At 48.2% G+C, this 22,521-nt stretch overlaps 1 protein-coding gene across 1 annotated transcript in view; it reads left to right on the top strand.

The window, feature by feature from the left end:
- GPR137B (G protein-coupled receptor 137B) overlaps window positions 1–22,521 on the top strand; it is a gene marked incomplete at its 5' end in the record, with an annotated part of 84,468 nt that overhangs the window by 15,112 nt on the left and 46,835 nt on the right. Inside the window, 2 exons of the mRNA XM_011976392.1 lie at window positions 15,245–15,295; window positions 15,369–15,464. Of these exons, the coding sequence (XP_011831782.1) occupies window positions 15,245–15,295; window positions 15,369–15,464 (147 nt within the window). The remainder of the gene's footprint in view (window positions 1–15,244; window positions 15,296–15,368; window positions 15,465–22,521) is intronic.

Genomic DNA, 22,521 nt, shown 5'->3' with positions numbered 1-22,521 from the left:
GCAGGACTCCATCTCAAAAGCAAAACAAAACAAAACAAATAAAAGAAAGATGTATTGAAGCAAAATTGACGCAATATGAAATTAACCATTGAATGCTTGCAGCTGAGTGATGTTCAGTGCATTCACAGTGTTGCGCAGCTGTCACCCCTATCTAGTTCAGAACATTTTTATCACCCCCAAAGGAAACTTTATGCCCATTAAGCAATCACTCCCCAGTTCCCATCGCCCCAGCCCCTGGCAGCCACCCATCTGCTTTCTATCTCTGTGGATTTACCTATCCTGAATATTTCATATCAAAGGAATCATACAATGTGTCTTCTTGTACGTCTTCCCCATTCACCTAGCATAGTGTTTTGAGGTTCGTCACATTGTAGCGTTTATCAGAACTTCGTTCCTTTATGAGCTTAAATAATATTGCCCTGCATGAATAGAGACATTTTATTTATCCATTCATCCGCTGGTGGACATTTAGGTTGTTTCATCAGGCGTGTTTGGGTGCTTGTTGTGCGCCAGACACTGTGCAGACTGTTTGAGGTCAGACTTAGATTCTCCCTCCGTGGAACTCAGCCTTGAGCAGGGAAAACAGACTTCATGTCAATGATTTCTCCATTGTGTGATTGACTGGCTGATGTGACTTAGTGGCTGTCCTTACAGTAGAGATATGAAGTATGAGATGTTTTCAGGGGAAAAAAGAAGACTTAATTCATTCCTTCACCTCTGTGAGTCCCCCCTCTAGGATACGTGTTTTAAAAAGAACCAGTGGTTTTCGCTGCTATTTAAATGAAAGTCAAATCCAATTAAAAAATCTCATTGTAATGAAATCAAAATATTTCCCAAACACAGATACTCACTATGAAGCAGTGCCAGCATGGCTGTGGAGGAACTTCTTGGTGGAAGCCGCCCCCTGTGATTTGGGCTGTCGGGTTTCCACCCACCATTGTCCTGGTCCTGCTCCTAGGGCCCCTTCCTTGGGTGCCACCAGGAGGCGAAGGCCTAGGTTTAGGTTGACATAGCAGCTGTATTCTCACCAGAATCAGATTCTGGGGCAACCAAGTGGGCTCCTGGCTAGTCTTGGGTTTTGTGTGTGGAAGCCCCCAACCTCCATGTCCTCCTGGGCCCTGCTCCAGGTTAAGCTGGAATTTCTGGTCTGCCTGGTTTGTTCTCAGCGAATCATGGGGTCCAGACCAACATGAAGATGGAAGGGTGGTGCTGGGTAACCCCCACTCCTGCGCCATGGGGCCGTGCACAGCACGCGTCACCCCTCCTCCCAGGACACACGGCCTGTCACGGCTTTGACAGCATATGTAGTGTCTCTCCCAAGTTCTCTCTGCTTGGGGTCAGCTAGTCCCAGTTTTTTTCGTTATTCCTGGAGGAATGTGGGTGTGTCTCCTGCCATCCTGGCTGCTGTTCCCGAAGGCCCCAGTGAGCTGGGACAGTGTCAGGAGCAGACCAAGGCCCTACCCCTAGTGAGGAGCTTCCCCCATTACCCACATGGCTTCTCCTCAAGGAGGCCCGATGATCATTCTCTCGGTGGCAGGACACAGGGAGCATCATCTAATACCAGACATGTCCAGCAAGGGCAGGAGTTCCCAGGGCAGCCTAAAACCTCAGAACTCTCCTCACTTCTGAAGCAGAAAGTTGTTTTGTGAGGAGGGGAAAAAAACAAACTGGAGTATTTTCCCTGTGAATTTATTTTGTAGCTTTTGCTTAATTAGCCAGCAAGAATCAGGGCACAATGGTACGACACCACACACTGCCGTACGCGGCCCGGGACCCTCCTTCACAGGGCCATGGGGCCCGGCGGGCCAGCGCTTAGCCACCGGGAGAAACCCGTCCTCTGTGCTTCTAAGGTGTCACCTTCCTTAAGTACATTTAGAACAATTAGGGGCAGGGCCCTCGCTGGTAAACTGTGAACTGCAACTTGTGGCTGAGCAGTTAAGAGACATAACAATGACGGTAGGGCCTTGTGTGGCCACAGCCCTTGTCATTCCCAAGGCCAAAGAGAGAGAATCCTGCCAGGGAGGCAGGTCGGAATTATTTGCCTCCATCTCTGTGCGGAACTGATGCCGAGACGGACTCCACCCAGGCAGCAGGCAGGCGGGCAGGCTGGTGCGCTTCTGTGGCTGAAGTGGCCGGGCCGCAGCCGTTCCTGCAGGGCTTCCAGGGCGGGGGACACGGGCTGCCCTGGGAAGGAACTTCAAGTCGTGGAGCTGTCGGAGTAGAATCAGCTTAATGAATATTTGTCCTAATGCGTTCATCTCGTGGATAGACACTGAGGCCTAGAAAGGTCAATGGAGCTAACCAGGAACCAGCAACGTAGGCTCCTGGGGGTTGACCAGCGTTGCCCCTGAATCCAGGTGCTCAGGGGACAAGAGACAAGTCAGAAAAGCAGGGAGACTGAAGGACGGCCTTTGGTGTGACTTTAGGTTGACTTTGAGAGCCACAAAGGGTATGGGTGGGAGGTGTGCTCTCTACAGAGTCCAGCCTTCTCGCGAGCTGCCTGCCGGGCTGACTTATCAATGTGGGGGCTCAGGGCCACCCCGAGTTCTGCCTTCTGGGGGGCCAGCCTGCATGGGCGCCGTTGGATGGAGTGAAGCTGTTTATGAGGACAGGGAGGCTCTCGTGAGCCGGTGGAGGGGTGGAAGAGGCGAGAGGTGCTTGCTGCCTGGGGAGCTGGGCTGCTGGGAACGGGAAGAAGAGGAGCCGTTGGGAAGGAGGGCAGCCAGTGGAGGTGCCCTTTATCTGTAAAGGTGAAGACCATTATCCATTATCATTTATGAAATGAGGAATGCCTTGTGAGGACTGACAGTAGGGACATTTTGGGTGGGAGCTGAACTCCTGTGTCATGGGGTGCACATACACAAACACATGCACACATACACATGCACACACATACACACAAACACACACGTACACACCTGAGGAAGGATCGTAGGTGCCAGGTGAGCTGAACAGGACCATGCAGTGGAGCTCTCAGAAGGGCCAGAGAAGGGCGCAAACACATCCAGGGGGCTCTGAGGTCTACAGAAATCCAGAGAGGCAATCATGGTTGGCCTCTGATCACGTGGGAAGAAGCTTACTGAAGTCTGGGGGCCCCCATTCCAAGGGCCAGCACAAGGCTGGGAGCAGGCAGGACCAGCTTCTTGGGCCACTGCTTGCCATGGTCACAGGTGGGAGGTGACGCTGTGAACACCTGACCCTATATTCCAGTGACCCCTCTCACACCTGGCCAGCCTGGGACACAGACCAGGCACACCTTGGCTTCAGGCCACCGCCTCCCAGAACTTTATGGCATGGACAGCGTGCTTGCTTGCCTTTACTGGCCAGTTACCTTCACTGCCACGGACACAGGACTATGAGTGGAGCTGTGGTGGTGGTTATCCAGGTCCTGAGTCCCTGGACCTACAGCCCACAGCTGACATTTGGAAGAAAAGAACATCCTAACGCAGGCGTAGAGGCGCTGCCCTTGCTGGCACTGTCTTGGAGACTCAGCCTCAAATGCAGATCCCCTCCCCGCCGCAGAGCCGCCTCGTGTATCTTCCGGGAACCCTGCAGAAAGGAGGACTCCGGTGTCTGGATTTCGGGGACTCTGACTGTCTTGTCGCCCTGCTCTGGTGAGTGAAGATGCTCAGCATATGGGAACAGACTGAAGCAGCTGACTAATGACTGTTGCCTGGGGAGACCAGGGCCTTGGGGTTTGCATAATTTCCCCAATATATCAGGAAGTGGGTAGCGCAGAGGGACCAGGAGAACAAATATCGAATGCGTCAGTGGTTCTTAACCTTTTTGAGTATGAAAGTTCCTTTTATGGTTAAGAAAGCATCTGTGGTCACAGTTGGTAGTCGTTGTGCATTTAGAATCATGGTTTGGGAACATATATAAGGACTAATAATACCAACAGCAGGGGTTGCAGCCACCCACGTGGTACTTATCAGGTGGCAGGCATTTGTCTAAGTGCTCTGCATGTCTGTTAATTCACCAAACGCTTATGAAAACCGGGTGGATGGTGTTATTAGTCTCATTTTACACATGAGGTACTTGAGGCACAGAGGGGTCAGGTGACTTTTCAAGGCCACACAGCCGACAATTGGTGGAGCCAGGATTCAAGCCCTGGTAAGCCAGCTCCAGATTCCACACTCTTAACCATCCTTCTGTGTCCCTCTGCCAGAGAGGGCTACACAGCTATGGCCTGTTATATAGGAGTAGCGTTGTCTGTCAGTATACGTGGGGGACTGGTTCTAGGACCCCCAAGTATGTCCAGACCTCCACATACTCAAATCACTGCAGAACTGGCATATACAAAGAGTTGGTCCTCCTTATACTCAGGTTTTACATCCTGAGAACATCATAGTTTTGATTCCCATTCAGTTGAAAAAAATCCATGTATAGGTACACCCATGCGGTTTAAACCCATGCTGCCCGGGGGTCAACCGTGCTGTGCCTTAGTGAAGATACATGAATTAGACCTGTGTGTATCAACATAGATATATTCCAAACATCTAATCATGGGGAATAAACAAACTGCAGAAGGCTATGGAAGGTATTAATGCATTCATATAAAGTGCAAAACCATGCCGGACAGTACACTGTATCGTTCATGAATACAGGTGTACCTAGTGAAAGCCTGCCTGGGCTTAAAAACACCAAATTCGGGATAGTGATTACTTTCCTGGGAGCCAGCGGCACCAGGAGGGGCAGGCTGGGAGCTCCAGCTGTGTCATTTTTATTTATTAAACCACAGCTGGGGCCAGACATGGTGGCTCATGCTTGTAATCCCAACACTTTGGGAAGCTGAGGTGTGCGGATCACGTGAGGTCAGGAGTTTGAGACCAGCCTGGCCAACATGGTGAAACCCTGTCTCTACTAAAAATACAAAAATTAGCTGAGTGTGGTGGTTGGGAGGCATGAGACTCGCTTGAACCCAGGAGGCAGAGGTTGCAGTGAACCGAGATGCTGCCACTGTGCTCCAGCCTGGGCGACAAAAGTGAAATTCTGTCTCAGAAACAAACAAACAAAACATAGCTGGAGCAAACGTGGCGAAGTGTTAAGGATGGAGTGTTGGGTGCATGAGTATTTGCTGTTATTTCTTTGTATATACATAAACAATTTTATAATATAAAATTTCAACTTGCCATTTGTAACATTTTCAGATGAATTTGCATACATACGTTTTGAACCAGCGTGTGTGATAGAGACTGGTTTCTTTAGTCTGGAGTCTGTGCTTGGTGCATTGAGAGTTTCAGACCCCCTCAGTTACTGCGAGGGTCTCCTCAGGGGTCTCAGCCCACAGGCAGGTAGGATCAGGATGCACCCCTTTTGAGGATAGGGGGATTATGAAGTGTCCAGAGAGCGGTGGCACAGAAGTGGAGACACTAGGGTGTCCAAATGTGGCTCCTGGCTTAGGGGAGATGATTTGTAAAGTAAAATGGCTGCAGAGATTCTGAATCAAGCACGGTTTAGAAGCATCGTGCTTCGTTGGCTCATCACAGGCACTGCCGCCAGGGACATTGGAGGTGACTTCTGTTGAGTTTTGCTGACTGCACAGGAGACACTGTCATACCCACAGAGAACAGCAGGGGACATTTCTGCCAGAAACATCACTATGACATAGTAAAAATGATTGTAACCCAGCAACTCAGGAGGCCGAAATGGGAGGATCACTTGAGTCTAGGAGTTCAAGACCAGCCTGGGCAATGTAGGGAGACATCATCTCTGAAAAATAAAATAAATTAGCCAGGCATTTGGGCTGCACCTGTGTATAGTCTCGGCTACTCAGGAGGTTAAGGCAGGAGGATCCCTGGAGCCCAGGAGGATGGAGGCTGCAGTGAGCTATGATGGTACTACCGCACTCCAAGCTGGGTGACAGAGCAAGACCCTGTTTCTTAAAAACAAACAAACAAACAAAAAGATTGTAAGACAGCAAATGTCAACTTGAGTTAGTAGCTGAAAAAAATAGGCTGGGTGGGGTGGCTCATGCCTATAATCCCAGCACTTTGGGAGGCTGAGGCAGGCAGATCACAAGGTCAGGAGTTCAAGACCAGCCTGACCAACATGGTGAAACCCCGTCTCTTTTCGTATTTGTAAAAATACAAAAATGAACCAGGCATGGTGGTGGGTGCTTGTAATCCCAGCTACTCGGGAGGCTGAGGCAGGAGGATCGCCTGAACATGGGAGGTGGAGGTTTCAGTGAGCCAAGGTCGTACCCACTGTACTCCAGCCTGGGCAACGAGAGCAAAAGTCCATCTCCAAAAAAAAAAAAAAAAAAAAATAGGCGAGCAGGAGTTCAAAGGGTGGGAACAAATCAGTGACGCGTGAACAGACTGATTTATGAGGACAGGGGGCAGAGTCCAGCAGCTGCTCAAAGGCCTTTCTGCTTCTGTCGAAACAAGTACGTCACATGCAGGGTTCTAGGCCCTCCTGTGTCGTCCGAAGGATGGGGTGAAGGCCTGGGTTACCGAGGGGGCACGAGGCACCCACAGGTCGGGGATGAGGAGGCCTTGGCCCATTGTGGGAGCGGGTGGTGCGGAAAGCCCATGAGGGCTCTTGAACATTCCCCAGCACCTGACAGCGGCCAGCTGGGGACATCTTCCAGTTGCAGCACAGCCTTCAAAGCCAAAAGCCAGCATCACCCACAGCACCATCCCCAGATCCATTCTAGGTTCTGCTGAGGTTTTAGGTGGGACTTTCAAAAGCAGAAGAAACGATGCTAAAACCGAAAGGAATTTGCCACTAGGGAGAAATGCTTTCTTTTCACCAGATGACAGACTTCAGGGTTTCTGATGAAAGTCACTGCAATTTCTTCTCTCTCCTTCAGGCCTGATTCTGCTCCCCTCCCCTGTCCTCCCATCCTTTTTTGCCACAACGGGGGAAGCCCTGAAAAACCCTGGTGTTTTCAGAGGCTGTGTGGAGCCCAAGGAAGGGGAGGGAAAGGAAGTGGGGCTGTCATTTACTGACCATTCAGTTCCTGATCGGGTTCCCCAAGAAGCAGCTGGGACTCTCCAACCCGAGCTCACTTCCTCTGGGGTCTCTGTCGTTAGGCAGATGGCACCCCCATGGCTGTCCCTGCCATGCTCCCTCAGACCCCTCCCTGCTGCCTCAGTTTCTCGGCCTCCACCCTTCCCTGCCTCCTGCCTCTCCCTGCCTACCCTTCTCTGGACCCAGGCTCCTTCTGTCTGCCTACAAGCATGCTCAGGTCTCCCTATCTTAAAAACCAGGTCTGAACCCCCTGAAAACCTCTCTCTTGGATTTCACAAACATGCGCTTGTGGAAAGCAGTTTATGCTCTTGAACTGACTCACTGCTCCCACTTCCTCCTGCTGCCATCCAGGGCCTGCCCGTTCCCCCTCCAGCCTCCCTGTCAGCTGAGCCCGCCCTTGGCCAGGCCCTATGGCAGCTCAAGGTGAAGCGGTCCAGTCTCTCAGCCACACTGGACACCCTGACTGTCCCCTGCCCCGGGCCTCTCTCCCCTGTAGTCTTTGAGGCCTTTACCACTGAGGGGACTGCTCCTTGACCTCCTCCCTACTCTTAATTTTTTTTTTTTTAAATAACAGCTTTATTGAGATACAATTCACATTTTCTGTGCTGTCCCTATCTCAAAGTGTACCATATTCAGAGTTGCGCAGTGACCCCACAGTCCACTGTAGACCTTTTCCACCCCAGAAGGAACCCCGTGCCTCTTAGTGGTCACCCTCTATTTCCCCGCCATGCCCTCCAGGCCCAGGCATCATGAATCTGCGTTGGGCCTCTGATTTGTCTTCATTTTCACCTTCTCTGTCAACCCGTGGTCTGCAGCCTTTGTTTTGCTCTGTACCCCAGGGACCCCTCTCACAGCACAGGTCTGCATTCCAACTGTGCCAATGCTTCCCCGAAGCCCTCCACACCCTTACCCTGGACGGCAGCCTCTTCCTGACTGGTTCGTGCCCCAGCCCGGCCTTCTGCTGCCCTCCCCAGCTCCAGGCTCCTGCAGCACCTTCTCTCCTCATCCCCTCCCTCACCGCTCCTAAGTCCACATGCAGGTTCACACCTCCTCATGCTTCCCACACCTCCTCACACCTCCCACAGCTCCACACACACTTCACACCTCCTCATGCCTCCCACTCACACCTCCCACTCACACCTCTTCATACCTCCCACACCTCCACATGCTTTTCACACCTCCTGTTATGGCTTGGCTGTGTCGCCATCCAAATCTCAGCTTGAATTTTATCTCCCAGAATTCCCATGTGTTGTGGGAGGGACCCACAGGGAGGTAATTGAATCATGGGGGCAGCTCTTTCCCATGCTATTCTTGTGATGGTGAATAAGTCTCACAAGATCTGATGGGTTTATCAGTGGTTTCTGCTTTTGCTTCCTCATTTTTTCTCTCTTGTCGCCACCATGTAAGAAGTGCCTTTTGCCTCCTGCCATGATTCTGAGGCCTCCCCAGCCATGTGGAATTGTAAGTCCAATTAAACCTCTCTTTCTTCTCAGTCTTGGGTATGTCTTTACCAGCAGTGTGAAAACGGACTAATACAGTAAATTGGTACCAGGAGTGGGGTGTTGCTGAAAAGATACCCAAAAATGTGAAGTAACTTTGGAACTGAGTAACAGACAGAGATTGCAACAGTTAGAGGACTCAGAAGAAGACAGGAAAGTGTGGGAAAGTTTGGAACTTCCGAGAGAATTGTTGAATGGCTTTGCCCAAAATGCTGATAGTGATATGGTCAATAAAATCCAGGCTGAGGTAGTCTCAGATAGAGATGAGGAACTTGTTGGGAACTGGAGCAAAGGTGACTCTTGTTATATTTTAGCAAAGAGATTGGTGGCATTTTACCCTTGCCCTAGAGATTTGTGGAACTTTGAACTTCAGAGAGGTGATTTAGGGTATCTGGCGGAAGAAATTTCTAAGCAACAAAACATTTAAGAGGTGACTTTAGTACTCTTAAAGGCATTCAGTTTTAAAAGGGAAACAGAGCATAAAAATTCATAAAATTTGCAGCCTGACTATACAATAGAAAGGACAAACCCATTTTCTGAGAAGAAATTCAAGCAGGCTACAGAAATGTATATAAATAGCAAAGAGCCTAACATTAATCCTCAAGACCATGGGGAAAATATCCCTAGGCTATGTCAGAGACCTTCACGGCAGCCCCTCCCATCATAGGCCCTGAGTCCCAGGAGAAAAAAGGGGTTTTGTGAGCCGGGCCCAGGGTCCCCATGCTGTGTGCAGCCTAGGGACTTCGTGCCCTGTGTCCCAGCTGCTCCAACCATGGCTGAAAGGGGCCAATGTAGCGCTTGGGCTGTGGCTTCAGAGGGTGGAAGCCCCAAACCTTGGCAGCTTCCATGTGGTATTGAGCCTGCAGGTACACAGAAGTCAAGAATTGGGGTTTGGGAACCTCCGCCTAGATTTCAGAAGATGTATGGAAATGCCTGGATGCCCAGGCAAAAGTTTGCTGTGGGGGTGGTGCCCTCATGGAGAACCTCTGCTAGGGCAGTGCAGAAGGAAAATGTGGGGTCAGAGCCCCCACACAGAGTCCCTATTGGGGCACCGCCTAGTGGAGCTGTGAGAAGAGGGTCACTGTCCTCCAGACCCCAGAATGGTAGATCCACTGACAGCTTGCACTGTGCACCTGGAAAAGTCACAGACACTCAACACCAGCCCGTGAAAGCAGCCGGGAGGGAGGCTGTACCCTGCAAAGTCACAGGGGTGGCGCTGCCCAAGACCATGGGAACCTACCTACCTCTTGCATCACCATGACCTGGATATGAGACTTGGAGTCAAAGGAGATCATTTTGGAGCTTTAAAATTTGACTGACTTGCTGGATTTCAGACTTGCATGGGCCCTGTAACCACTTTGTTATGGCCAATTTCTCGCACTTGGAATGGCTGTATTTACCCAATGCCTGTACCTCCATTGTATCTAGGAAGTAACTAGCTTGCTTTTGATTTTACAGGCTCATAGGCAGAAGGGACTTGCCTTATCTCAGATGAAACTTTGGACTGTGGACTTCTAGGTTAATGCTGAAATGAGTTAAGACTTTGGGGGACTGTTGGGAAGGCACGATTGGTTTTGAAATGTGAGGACATGAGATGTGGAGGGGCCAGGGATGGAATGATATGATTTGACTGTGTCCCCATCTAAATCTCAACTTGAATTGTATCTCCCAGAATTTCCATGTGTTGTGGGAGGGACCTGGGGGGAGGTAATTGAATCATGGGGGCCAGTCTTTCCTGCACTGTTCTCGTGATAGTGAATAAGTCTCAGGAAATGTGATGGGATTATCAGGGGTTTCTGCTTTTGCTTCCTTCTCATTTTTTTCTCTTGCCACTGCCGTGTAAGAAGTGCCTTTTGCCACCACCCGTGATTTTGAGGCTTCCCTAGCCATGTGGAATTGTAAGTCCAATTAAACCTCTTTTTCTTCCAAGTCTCGCATATGCCTTCATCAGCAGCATGCAAACAGACTAATACACCTCCTCATACCTCCCATGCCTCCACACTTTTCACACCTCCTCACACCTCCACACACCTCCCATACTGCCTCACACTTCCTACACCTCCCATATCTCCACACACTTTTCACACCTCTTCCCATTTCCTCCCACCTCCCGCACCTCCGCATGCATTCCTACACCTCTCATACCTCCTCACACCTCCCATGCCTCCTCACACTTTTCAATACCTCCTCACACCTCCCATACCTCTCCACACCTCCCCATGCCTCCCCACACTTCTCACACTTCCCACACCTCCTCACACCACTGATACTTATTACTGACATGTCTGTCTGCCTGTGTATTTCTCTGGGACAGGCCCAGCTTCTCCTTCTTTTTACAATTCTTGGGTCCAACCCAGTGTCTGGTGCAGACTTAATGCTGAGTGTCAGTTGACCTGACTTGAACACCAGCAGTCGGAAAGCCAGGATGATGTAAATTTTCATCTGGCCTCATTTGTTCCTTAGCCTCTCATAGGGGTCACATCTCCCTCTTTTTCATTCTCGTACATCTGGGGACACTGAGCAGGGAGTGCCCACTCTGTCAAAGCACCAGAGAGTATGACAACAGAATTAATGTCTGCTTCCCCACAGGAGCCGTCGCCCCTCCCAGCCAAGTTCCTGCCAAGGTCAGTGGGAGCCAGTGCAGACTGGCAGAGATGGGCAGCTGGATATGAGAGCCCGGCCAGTCAGAGCCAGGGTGAGCCAGGAGGTTTAGCTCAAGTTCCGGACACCCATCAATCTTTAGTACAGTCTCTCAGAACACACAGGGGAGTGGGTGGGAGAGTTTAGATTTTTGTTTATGAAAACTTGGTTTATGCCCTTTAATTAACGAGGGCAAAAGTTGTACTGAAATTATATGTGTGTGTGCTGATATTATCTATATAATAAGTTATATAGATAATGTAAGTGCATATATATATTATTTCAGTTTCACATGCCAGGAGTTAAAAGACAACTTTAAGGAACTTAAGTTTAGGGATTAACTTGAAGGATTAAGGAAGTTTCTAAGCACAGCTTGAATAGTGCCCAGATGAATTCAAGAGAGAGAGAGAGAGAAAGAGATAGATACATAGATGGATGGATGCATGGAGTTTCGCTCTTGTTGCCCAGGCTAGAGTGCAATGGTGTGATTGTGCAACAGTTCAGCTCACTGCAACCTCTGCCTCCTGGGTTCAGGCAATTCTCCTGCTTCAGCCTCCCAAGTAGCTGGGATTCCAGGCATCTGCCACCACACCTGGCTAATTTTTATAGTTTTAGTGGAGACAGGGTTTCACCATGTTGGCCAGGTTGGTCTTGAACTCCTGACCTCTGGTGATCCACTTGCCTCAGTCTTCCAAAGTGCTGGGATTACAGGTGTGAGCCACTGCACCCAGCCCGAATTCAAGATATATTGCCACAAATTATAAGAAGTGGATAGAGTTTTTCAAAATCATGGTCAAGGCTTTTATTTTGATGTTGTTAGTACTGTGGCTTTGAGCTTGGGAGGATCAAAATGACTGATTTAACATCAGATTGTGCCTTGATATGCTGATGACTTTTTCCCTTCAGGCAGGGAGGTGGATCTAGTGATGAAATGAGTGAGGGTTTGTGAATTATCCGCTTCTTGGCTGGCGTAAGTCATCCTTTCCTTTCAGGGCTAGAATGGTGAACTCCAGGGCCCTCTTGTACTCAGTGCATTGCTTGATCTGTGTTCATGTTTGTGGGGTAAAGGCTGGGGAGCATCTTAAAGTTGCTGCTGCTTCTCCTTTGTTGTTGTTATTGTTATCATCACTCTTATTAAGGCTGCCGTGAACCTTCTGTTCATGCTTGGTTCCATAGCACAGTGCTTTGCAAACTCTATTCCCAGGAACACGCATTAGGAAGACTGTAATTGATCAAATAAATTTGGAAAACCACTGTCTACCGTATGTTTCTCTTGAAGATTGACAATGTATCTGCCTTTGAAAGGCTGTGAGAATTCCTGCAGGGGGAGACAGTTTTCCTAGCAGTTTCTGAACTTGTTTGATCACATGACATTTATTTTCAGTAATATTTCTTACCAATTCCAGTTCTGCTGGGACAGCTTGAGGAGGCCTGCCTCAGAATAAATTCTTACAAGTGGAATTGTTGGGGCAAAGCATATGAACATTTATGTATGGTGGCCCGGAGCACTGCAATATAGCCACTTTATGTATTGGATAAGAGTAATCCAGGAGCGTTGAACTGAGTTCCCTACTACTCAGTAAACCCCACTGAGTGGGCAAAATACCAAAACAGATTTTTATATTGAACGGGTCAAACATGTTTTAAAAAGTTCTGTAGTTTCTTCTTCTTACTTTGGCATTTGTGAAGAAGCTTCAGTTATTAAAAGCAAGATCCCTCAGGACTGTTTAACAGAAGGGCATTGTTCTACGTTGCATGAAATCAGTAGCATATTTTGTAATGGAACTTTGGAGTCATGTATTCATCTATTTCTTGTTTCTAAGAGAGGTTGTTTGGTAACATGTCCTTTTATGGGTATCAGAGAAATACCAAAGGTGATGTGTCTTGACTAAAATCCCGTGGGGGGTTGTCAGATAAAGCGGAACCAGGACTTCTTTAAAGGAGGGTTGCTGTACTGAGCCATCTGTTGCACCATTACCAGTGAAAAATATTTTAAGGTATACATGGTGTAAACCCCTACCTCTTGCCTATTTCCAAAAAGGATTTATGACAAAGAGAAAACTCACAGCAGAACCAAATAATTCTTCCAGAAGGTTGGAAGGCTCACCTGTGAAGCTCGGAGGAGGTTATAAAAGGGAAGAGGTGCTTACTTAAAAGTCTTTAGGAATGGCTGGGCCCAGTGGCTCACGCATGTAATCCCAGCACTTTGGGAGGCCAAGGTGAGTGGAGCACTTGAGGTCAGGTGTGAGCCACCGTGCCTGGCCATCATAAGATCATTATCTTATGGTTTTTTTTAAGAGCTGAGGCCTCACACTATGTTGGCGAGGGTGGTCCCGAACTCCTGGGCACAAGCGATCCTCCCACTTCAGCCATCTCCCTGAGAAGCAGCGGAGAGTGGATGTGACCGGGGGATTCATGAGGGAGAGGAGGACCAGGCGGGTATGCACGTTGAGCACCGGGGTTCAGGAGCTTCAGGGGGCTGTGGGAGGAAAGGCCCCGAGGCCGAGGGTGGGTTTAGGAACTCCATGGAGAGCAGTTTGCTTGCAAGTGGGGAATCTGAGTCTTCTTTCCCCACCCCAGCTTCATTGAGGTATAATTGATAAAGATGGAATATATTCAAAGTGTGCACTGTGATGTTTTGATAATACATATACATGAGGAATGATTCCCACAGTCAAGCTAGTTAATAACATATCCATCACCTTACATAGTTGCCCACCCTTGTTTTGTGGTGAGAACACTTAAGATCTCTCTTAGCAAATTTCAAGTATACAATACATTGTTACAGACTGTAGTCACCACGCTGTGGAACTCGCCAGGACTTACTCAACATGGCTGGAGGACACTACGCTAAGTGAAAGAAGCCAGGCACAGAAAGACAAATAGATCCCGCTTATATGTGGAATCTAAACAGGTTAGAACTTGTAGAAATAGAGAGTACAGTGGTGGTTGCCAGGAGCTAGGGGATGAGGGGGCTGTGGGGGGAGAATGGAGAGATGTTGGTCAAAGAGTCCAGACTTGCTGGAATGGGGGTCTTCAGCTACTCGACAGATTGTTTCTGAAAAGCTATCCTGTCTCCTCCAGTCTTCCACACCCTTTCTGTCTTCTCCCAGTACTGTACTGCAACCCTATTAAACCCCAGGGATCCGTGTGCTCATGTATAACTGCTCCACGGGCTACCCCAGTCCCCAGAGACCCCCCCGCCCACTGAGATCCCCATGAGCCTGGGCCCCTGCTTGAATCTCCAGCACATGCTGTAGCAGTAGCAGCCTCCCTGTCTGGGGAGTGGAAGCGTGTGTGGACGTCTACTTTCTGCCTCTTCACCTTCTCGAAGGCTCTGCCAGGCTCTCTGCCATCCAGTGTGTGTGGGCAATTCAGCAATTGTGAAGACTTAGAAAAGAGCTTGAGAAATGCCAGTCTGCAATATTTCTCTTTTAGAAAACAGTCCAGTGTAATACTTCCATAGTCCAGAGACGTTTTGTTACTTTAAATGTACTGCAATGTTTGAGGCCTGGGTAGACAGACACTTACTAATTTGGTGCCAGCAAAAATGCTAATAAAGAGAGTGGACTGCTTATCTTAAATAAGAATCTTAAGACCGGGTGTGGTGGCTCATGCCTGTAATCCCAGCACTTTGGGAGGCTGAGGCTGGTGGATCACCTGAGGTCAGGAGGTCGATACCAGCCTGGCTAACATGGTGAAATCCCATCTCTACTAAAAATACAAAATTAACTGGGTGTGGTGACACCTGTAATCCCAGCTACTCGGGAGGCTGAGGCAGGAGAATCACTTGAACCCAGGAGGCAGAGGTTGCAGTGAGCCGAAATGGCGCCATTGCACTCCAGCTTGGGCAACGAGAGTGAAATTCCATCTCAAAAAAAAAAAAAAAATCTTAAGAGAAATACTTGGCCATGGTAGACTAGTAATACATTTACTTTTGTTTTCTTTTTTTTAACCATCCTTTACTGTTAAAACTGTATGTGCAACATAAGAAATATTTGGCATAACAAATGTGGATGTTTCAATTACAAAATACGTGCTCCAGCACCGGGGGCTGCAGGGGCAGAGGAATTCCCAGTGATGGTATCAGTCTGGTTCTGTCAACCTGCCATGTTTTTCTGTCGTTGCAGGTGATTTTCAAAGCCAAGTCAAAATATTCTCCAGAATTACTCAAATACCGGTAAGTACCGCGGGGCATCTCTTTCTGTGGTAGAAGGGGAAAGTGCTGACATGTGAGTCTCATCTCTCCGTCAGGGTTTGCACACATCGCTGCTCTGTGAGCCGCCAGAAGCAGTCCTGCCTGCTGGCTGGCTGCCCACAAGCATCGTGTGCATTGCCGGTGACAGTCAGGTCATTGAATCATGACTTCATGAATCATGGGGGCTTGCATCATACTTACCCAGTTCGGAAACAAGAGCCTGGTGCCTTTCCTAACAGGAGGAAACAGATGGGAATAAAATAGTGTATGTTGCCTCTAAACCTTTCTGAGAAGTAAGAGCCTCAGCAGAAGGAAACAGGGTTCCTTGAAGATGCGGTGCTTTGCCAGGTGCTCCCCTTCCCCATCCTGCCCCCCCATGCTCCCAGTGCAGGTGCAGTTGCAGGTGTAGGTACAGGTGCAGCTGCAGCTGTGGAAGGGCCTTGCCCCTGCAGCCTACCACCTGGTGGCCTTACGTGCCTTGTCTCAGCTGCTGGTAGGCTCCGGCTCCTTGTTTTCCGGAACTTCAGAGCCCATTGAATCCTAAGTTGCTACACAGCTACTTGAAAGGTATCCATCCACATCCAGAAATACCGTTCTGACCATTCAGTGCTCAGTTAGGCACCACGAGGAAGAATGTATTATAGTTGAGAAGTGGACACTATATTTGTAAAGATGGCTTAACACAAAGGCTTGCAGAATCAGGCAAAGCAGGATATGTAACATGCCAAAAGCATGGACACCGGGAGGCATGGACATTTTGTGGAAGAAGAGAGGCTTGTGCCGGAGTGTAATCTGGAAGGGAACCTCTTAAGTTATGTGAAGAGGGGGATCTGCATTTTCTTTTCTTTTTTTTTTTTTTTTTTGAGACGGAGTCTCGCTCTGTCCCCCTGGCTGGAGTGCAATGGCGCGATCTCGGCTCACTGCAAGCTCCGCCTCCCGGGATCATGCCATTCTCCTGCCTCAGCCTCCTGAGTAGCTGGGACTACAGGCGCCCACCACCTCGCCCGGCTAATTTTTTTTTTTTGTATTTTTAGTAGAGACGGGGTTTCCTGACCTTGTGATCCGCCCGCCTCGGCCTCCCAAAGTGCTGGGATTACAGGCGTGAGCCACCGCGCCCGGCCTGCATTTTCCTATGTAGGGGTTCATAGCTCTCCTCAGATTTTCAAAGAGGCCTATGACTTTCCTAAGGCCAAGAACCAGTGGCTTAAAGAATAGTCAGGTTTGGCCGGGCATGGAGGCTCACGCCTGTAATCCCAGCACTTTGGGAGGCCAAGGTGGTCTGATCACTTGAGGTCAGGAGTTCGAGACCAGCCTGGCCAACACAGTGAAACCCTGTCTCTACTAAAAATACAAAAACTATCTGGGCGAGCTGGCGCACATCTGTTGTCTCAGCTACTTAGGAGGCTGAGGTGGGAGAATCACTTGAGCTCAGGAGGCAGAGGTTTCAGTGAGCCAAGATTGCACCACTGTGCTCCAGCCTGGGCAAGAGAGTGAGAATCCGTCTCAAAAAAAAAAAAGAATGGTCAGGTTTGGCTGGGGTTGGGGGAGGAGAACAGCCCTCTGGAAGAGGCGAGGGGGTGCAGCGTGAGTCCAGGGGTTCTGGCGTCTCTGCCCAGGAGAACTCCACTGCCTCCGGCAAACATTTCTGAAAAGGTGACTCTGGCCATCACCTCCTTGGGTCAAAATGAAAAATTATTTTGTCATTTTTTAAAATATGTTAAATCGTATACATATTTTATTTAAATATATATCATCTAAAAATACATGAAGACTTTTTACTTAAAATTCTGAAGGTGTAATAGTTTAATCCTGAGTTTATATCCAAGGAAACCAGTTCAGAAAGTTTCTCTGAAGTTCAGAAAGTTCTGTGAAGGTGCCTGGGCCAAGATATAAGTCCCAAGACTCACCATCCCGGGCTTTGTTTTGTGTGTCACCTGATCTTGCTGTCTCCCTTCACTGCTTTGCACGTGGCTCAGTTCACGTCTCTGCCAGACTCAGGTGGAGCCTCAGCATCCGCTATGAAATGATGTTGGTCCCAAGGAGAGCAATTTAAAGTGCAGGTTGAGTGTCCCTAATTTGAAATGCTTGGGACCAAAAGTATTTCAGATTTCAGATTGGATTTTGAAATATCTGCATATACAGGCTGGGCACAGTGGCTCACTTCTATAATCCTAGCACTTTGGGAGGCTGAAGAGGGTGGATCATTTGAGGTCAGAAGTTTGAGACCAGTCTGACCAACATGGTGAAACCCCGTTTCTACTAAAAATACAAAAATTAGCTGGGTGTGGTGGCAGGCGCCTGTAATCCCAGCTACCCAGGAGGCTGAGATGGGAGAACTGCGTAAGCCTAAGGGGTGGAGGTTGCAGTGTGTGGAGATCACGCCACTGCACTCCAGCCTGGGCAACAGAGCGGACTCTGTCTCAAAAAAAAAAAAAAAAAAAAGGAAAAAAATATTTGTGTATACATAATGAGAGATGAGAGGATTGGATGGGACACAAGTCTAACATGAAATGTATTTATGTTTCAGATACACCTTATACACATCTCCTGAAGGCAATTTTATACAGTATTTTTAATAATTCAGCATAAAACAGTTTTAACTGTTTTGACTGCAATCCATCACATAAAGTCCGGTGTAGAATTCTCCAGTTGTAGCATCATGTTGATAGATGCTCAAAAAGTTTCAGATTTTGGAGCATTTCAGATTTTGAATTTTCAGGTTAGGGATGTTCAACCCGTATAAAGTACAAGTAGACAGTTCCCTCTCTTCTCCAGTAACAAAATAGTAGCCTCGCCTCTGCATCTATAGTCTTTGCCCTGCATGCCCCCAACCAGAAATGTACGTCAAAGCATGAGTGAAGATGGGTGTGGAGAACATTCTGTCTGATTAGATCATGGAACTGAGTTTATCTTGGAAGCAGTTGAGGCTAGGGTAATTAAATGTCTTCTAAAGGTGGAATATGAAAGCACTGGTCAGAAGGGAAATTGTTTAAAAAGCTTTCAACCTCTGAGCACAAGGACTAAGGTCTTCAGGTGAGAAGATATGTGCATGGGGCAGTCCTCGCTTGATCCTTGAGCCAAAGTGTACCTCAAAGACAGGCTGTGCTGACAGTTATGGCTGCATTTTATTGGGAAGGGATTTGCAGAAATGAAGGGAGAAGATGGGGAGAAATATAGTTGGATCCAGATGTTAAAAATGAGATGTTTGGGACCCGGCACGGTGGCTCATGCCTGTAATCCCAGCACTTTGGGAGGCCGAGGTGGGCAGATCACCTGAGGTCAGGAGTTCAAGACCATCCTGGCCAACATGGTGAAATCCCGTCCCTACTAAAAATAGAAAAATTAGCCGGGCGTGGTGGTGCACACCTGTAATCCCAGCTACTTGGGAGACTGAGGCAGGAGAATCACTTGAACCCAGGAGGTCGAGGTTGCAGTGAGCTGAGATTGCGCCATTGCATACCAGCCTGGGCAACAAGAACAAAAACGCCATCTCAAAAAAACAAAAAGAAAAAAAAAAGTGAGATGTTTGGGCCAGTGAAGTTGGAGAGTTTCTTGAAACAGGAGGGTGAGGTTTCAATGGGAGATGCCTGTTAACCCAGTCCTAGTGATTTTGTTGCCAAATGTAAAGAAATACTAGGAGTTATTCCTGTGTAGGCACATCTTTAGTCTCATCTATAGAATTCCTCAGTTCTCTTAAACCAGATGCCACTAGAGACATTTCAGGCCACAGTCTGTCCCTTGAGATGATTTGGTATGTTGGCTTCTAAATAGATTGGCTTCTCTAATTTAATCATGACTCCCTTGAAATAAAACATGAGCCATTAGTCTAGAACTAGTTGAAACTTTCCACTCCAATCTATTCCTGTGGTAATTCACTGGTTTTGAAGATAATTTATATTCAGCCCAGCCAAGAACCACTTTATTTTTCACTTAAAACCTCCTCTGCCCTCCCACATCTGCTAGCTCAGAGTTTTGCTGGAGTGGAAGGCAGTTTGATTCAGGCTTTCTCTTTCTCAGTCCATGTATTTTAATTTATTTGGTTTAAGAAATGTGAACATTGGGCATGGGAGTGCTCAAGAACACGTTGATTTTAAACATTTTCAACTGTTTGCCCTCTAGCTTTGTGATTTTTTAAATAAGTAAAAAATATAGTGAGCCAGGTTTTCTTTTTTTTTTTTAAAGAGACAAGGTCTCAACCAGGCTGGAGTGCAGTGGCGGTGGTGCAATCATAGCTCACTACAGCCTTAATCTCCTGGGCTCAAGCGATCCTCCTGCCTCAGCTTCCTAAGTAGCTGGGAATACATGTGTACGTCGCTACATCCAGCTACCAAAAAAAAAATTTTTTTTGTAGAGACAGTGTCTTGCTATGTTGCCCAGGCTGGCCTTGAACTCCTGGACTCAAGCAACTCTCCCTCCTTGGCTTCACAGAGTGCTGGGATTATAGGTACACGCCACCACGCCTGGCCTGCTTTTCCGTTTCTTTAAGTGAAAAAGCAGTGGCTTATGTTTGTAATCCTAGCGCTTTGGGAGGCTGAGGTGGGAGCATCACTTGAACCCTGGAATTCAAGACCAGCTGTGACAACAGAGCAAGATCCCATTGCTAAAAAAAAAAAAAAAAAAAAAAAAATTCAGCTGGGCGTGGTGGTGCGCGCCTGTATTCCCAGCTACTCAGAATGCCGAGGTGAGAGACTCGCTTGAGCCTAGGAGATTGAAGCTGCAGTGAGCTGTGATTGCACTACTGCTCTCTAGCCCGGTGACAGAGCAAGACCTGACCCAAAAAAAAAAAAAAAAAAAAAGGGAAGAAAGGGAGGGAACAAAAGAGAAAGGAAGAAAGGAAGGGAAGGAAAGAGAGAGAAAGGAAGGGAGGGAGGGGAACAGAAAGAGGAAGGAAGGAGGGAGGGAGGGAAGAAGGAAGGAAGGAAGCGATGGTATTGAGAGATACATTTAAAGCATGCTTTACAGCCCCTTGCTTCTGTCGCCTCCCAGTGGGAGGTGGTCAGGCGCTGCTGTGTTGGCTGCCTTGAAGACTCGCCTCGCGCCTGCATCTGCTGGCCAGCAGCACTGATCCTTCTGGTCCTACAAGCAAAGTGGTCTTCCCAGATGCGGGGTCACACTGATTGTTTTATTTCTTTGGGTCATTTCTGTCATCATGCCAAGATGAGCTATTTATCCTGGCCCTATGGTTTAGGTTAAAAAGAAGTCGTTTTGGGGGCAATGTACAAAACTCTGTTTCTGTGAAAACATACTTTTTTGATACAGTTATTCTGGCCCCCTTTTAAAACTCTCTCACTCACCTCCAGGTCACTCCCTTTCTACCACAGCTGCAGGCATAGAGGGAAAAAAACTTGTTTTGCAAGATGGTTTTGCATTATAAAAGTGATAACAAGTGTATTAGGAAAAAAATTATAAAATAGAAAAAGAGAGACATTTTGTGAATATAGACATGTGGAAAGAAAGAAAGCAAGTCCACTGAACCTTCCTTCCTCCCAACATAAACCCCCCTCCAGCCCTGAGGAAATACAATGATGTCTGTATTGCATTTCCAATTTTGCATCCTGACTTTTTAACTTGATGTTAGATCACACATATTTTTTCCATATTGTTTCAAATCTCCCAACACAGCCTCCTTTCTTAAGATAATAACAGGCTTTTGTTTAGTAGACTAAACAAAGCCTCCTAAAGGCTCAGAGAATAGGATTTGATACATAAAAATCAAGGGGGAGGAAGGTTCCAGGCAGAAAAATCAGCTTGCAGAAAGACGGGAGGTGGAGACACCCGGACATGTTTAAAACATGGAGTTGACTGGGTGCGGTGGCTCACACCTATAATCCCAGCACTTTGGGAGGCCGAGGCGGGTGGATCACGAGGTCAGAAGATCGAGACCATCCTGACTAACACGGTGAAACCCCATCTCTACTAAAAATACAAAAAATTAGCCGGGCATGGTGGCGGGCGCCTGTAGTCCCAGCTACTCGGGAGGCTGAGGCAGGAGAATGGCGTGAACCCGGGAGGTGGAGCTCGCAGTAAGCCGAGATCACACCACTGCACTCCAGCCTGGGCAACAGAGCCAGACTCCGTCTCAAAAAACAAAACAAAACAAAACATGGAGTTGACCAGCTTGATTAGCATGTAGCCTGTCCATAGATTGAGCTGCCTCTTGAGTGCTTGGGTCTGGAAGATGCAGGGTGGGGCTTTAGGGCAAAGGTGAATTAGGAAACTACATTAGTTCTGGTCAGAGGCATGAGACAGTGTGTGGGGCTGTCACAGGAGGCATGGATAGAGTGGGAATGAAGAATCTACTGACCTTGACAATGGATTACATAACGGGTGGATGGAATCAAAGCAGCACATTACAGTTAAAGAGTCTATGAAAAGCTATGGCACCTTTAACAGAAATAGGAATACTTAGAGGCGTGTTAGAAGAGGGACACAGGCTGGGTGTGGTGGCACGCGCTTGTAGTCTTGGCTACTCAGGAAGCTTAAGTGGGAGAATCGCTTGAGCCTGTGAGTTCAGGGCTGCAGTGAGCTAGGATTGCATCACTGCACTCCAGGCTGGGTGACAGAGCAAGACCCCAACTCAAAAAAAAAGGACATTCGGAATTGAGTTTGGGACATGCTGGCTTGAGGGGGCAGGGCCTCCGAATGGCAGGCTGTTAGGGACATGAGTCTGGAACTCAGATCAGAGGCGTGGCTTGAGACAAAAGATGTTCGAAGTCAGTCGTACAAAAGTCATGATTGAAGCTACAGAAAAAAGCATATTTTCTGAGGAAGAGTGAAGGCCAGGTGCAGTGGTTCACAGCTGTAATCCCAGCACTTTGGGAGGCCGAGGCGGGCGGATCACGAGGTCAGGAGATCAAGACCATCCTGGCCAACATGGTGAAATCCCGTCCCTACTAAAAATAGAAAAAATTAGCCGGGCGTGGTGGCGGCACCTGTAGTCCCAGCTCCTTGGGAGGCCCAGGCGGGCAGGTGACGAGGTCAGGAGATCTAGACCATCCTGGCCAACATGGTGAAATCCCGTCCCTACTAAAAATAGAAAATCAGCCTGGCGTGGTGGCGCATGCCTGTAATCCCAGCACTTTGGGAGGCTGAGATGGGTGGATCACAAGGTCATGAGTTCAAGACCATCCTGGCCAACATGGTGAAATCCCGTCCCTACTAAAAATAGAAAAATTAGCCGGGCGTGGTGGTGCACACCTGTAATCCCAG

Source organism: Mandrillus leucophaeus, unplaced genomic scaffold, assembly GCF_000951045.1.
Source record: "Mandrillus leucophaeus isolate KB7577 unplaced genomic scaffold, Mleu.le_1.0 Scaffold165, whole genome shotgun sequence".
Lineage (NCBI taxonomy): Eukaryota > Metazoa > Chordata > Mammalia > Primates > Cercopithecidae > Mandrillus > Mandrillus leucophaeus.
The sequence above is the reverse complement of the archived record's forward strand: the minus strand, read 5'-3'. Positions and strand labels throughout refer to the sequence as shown.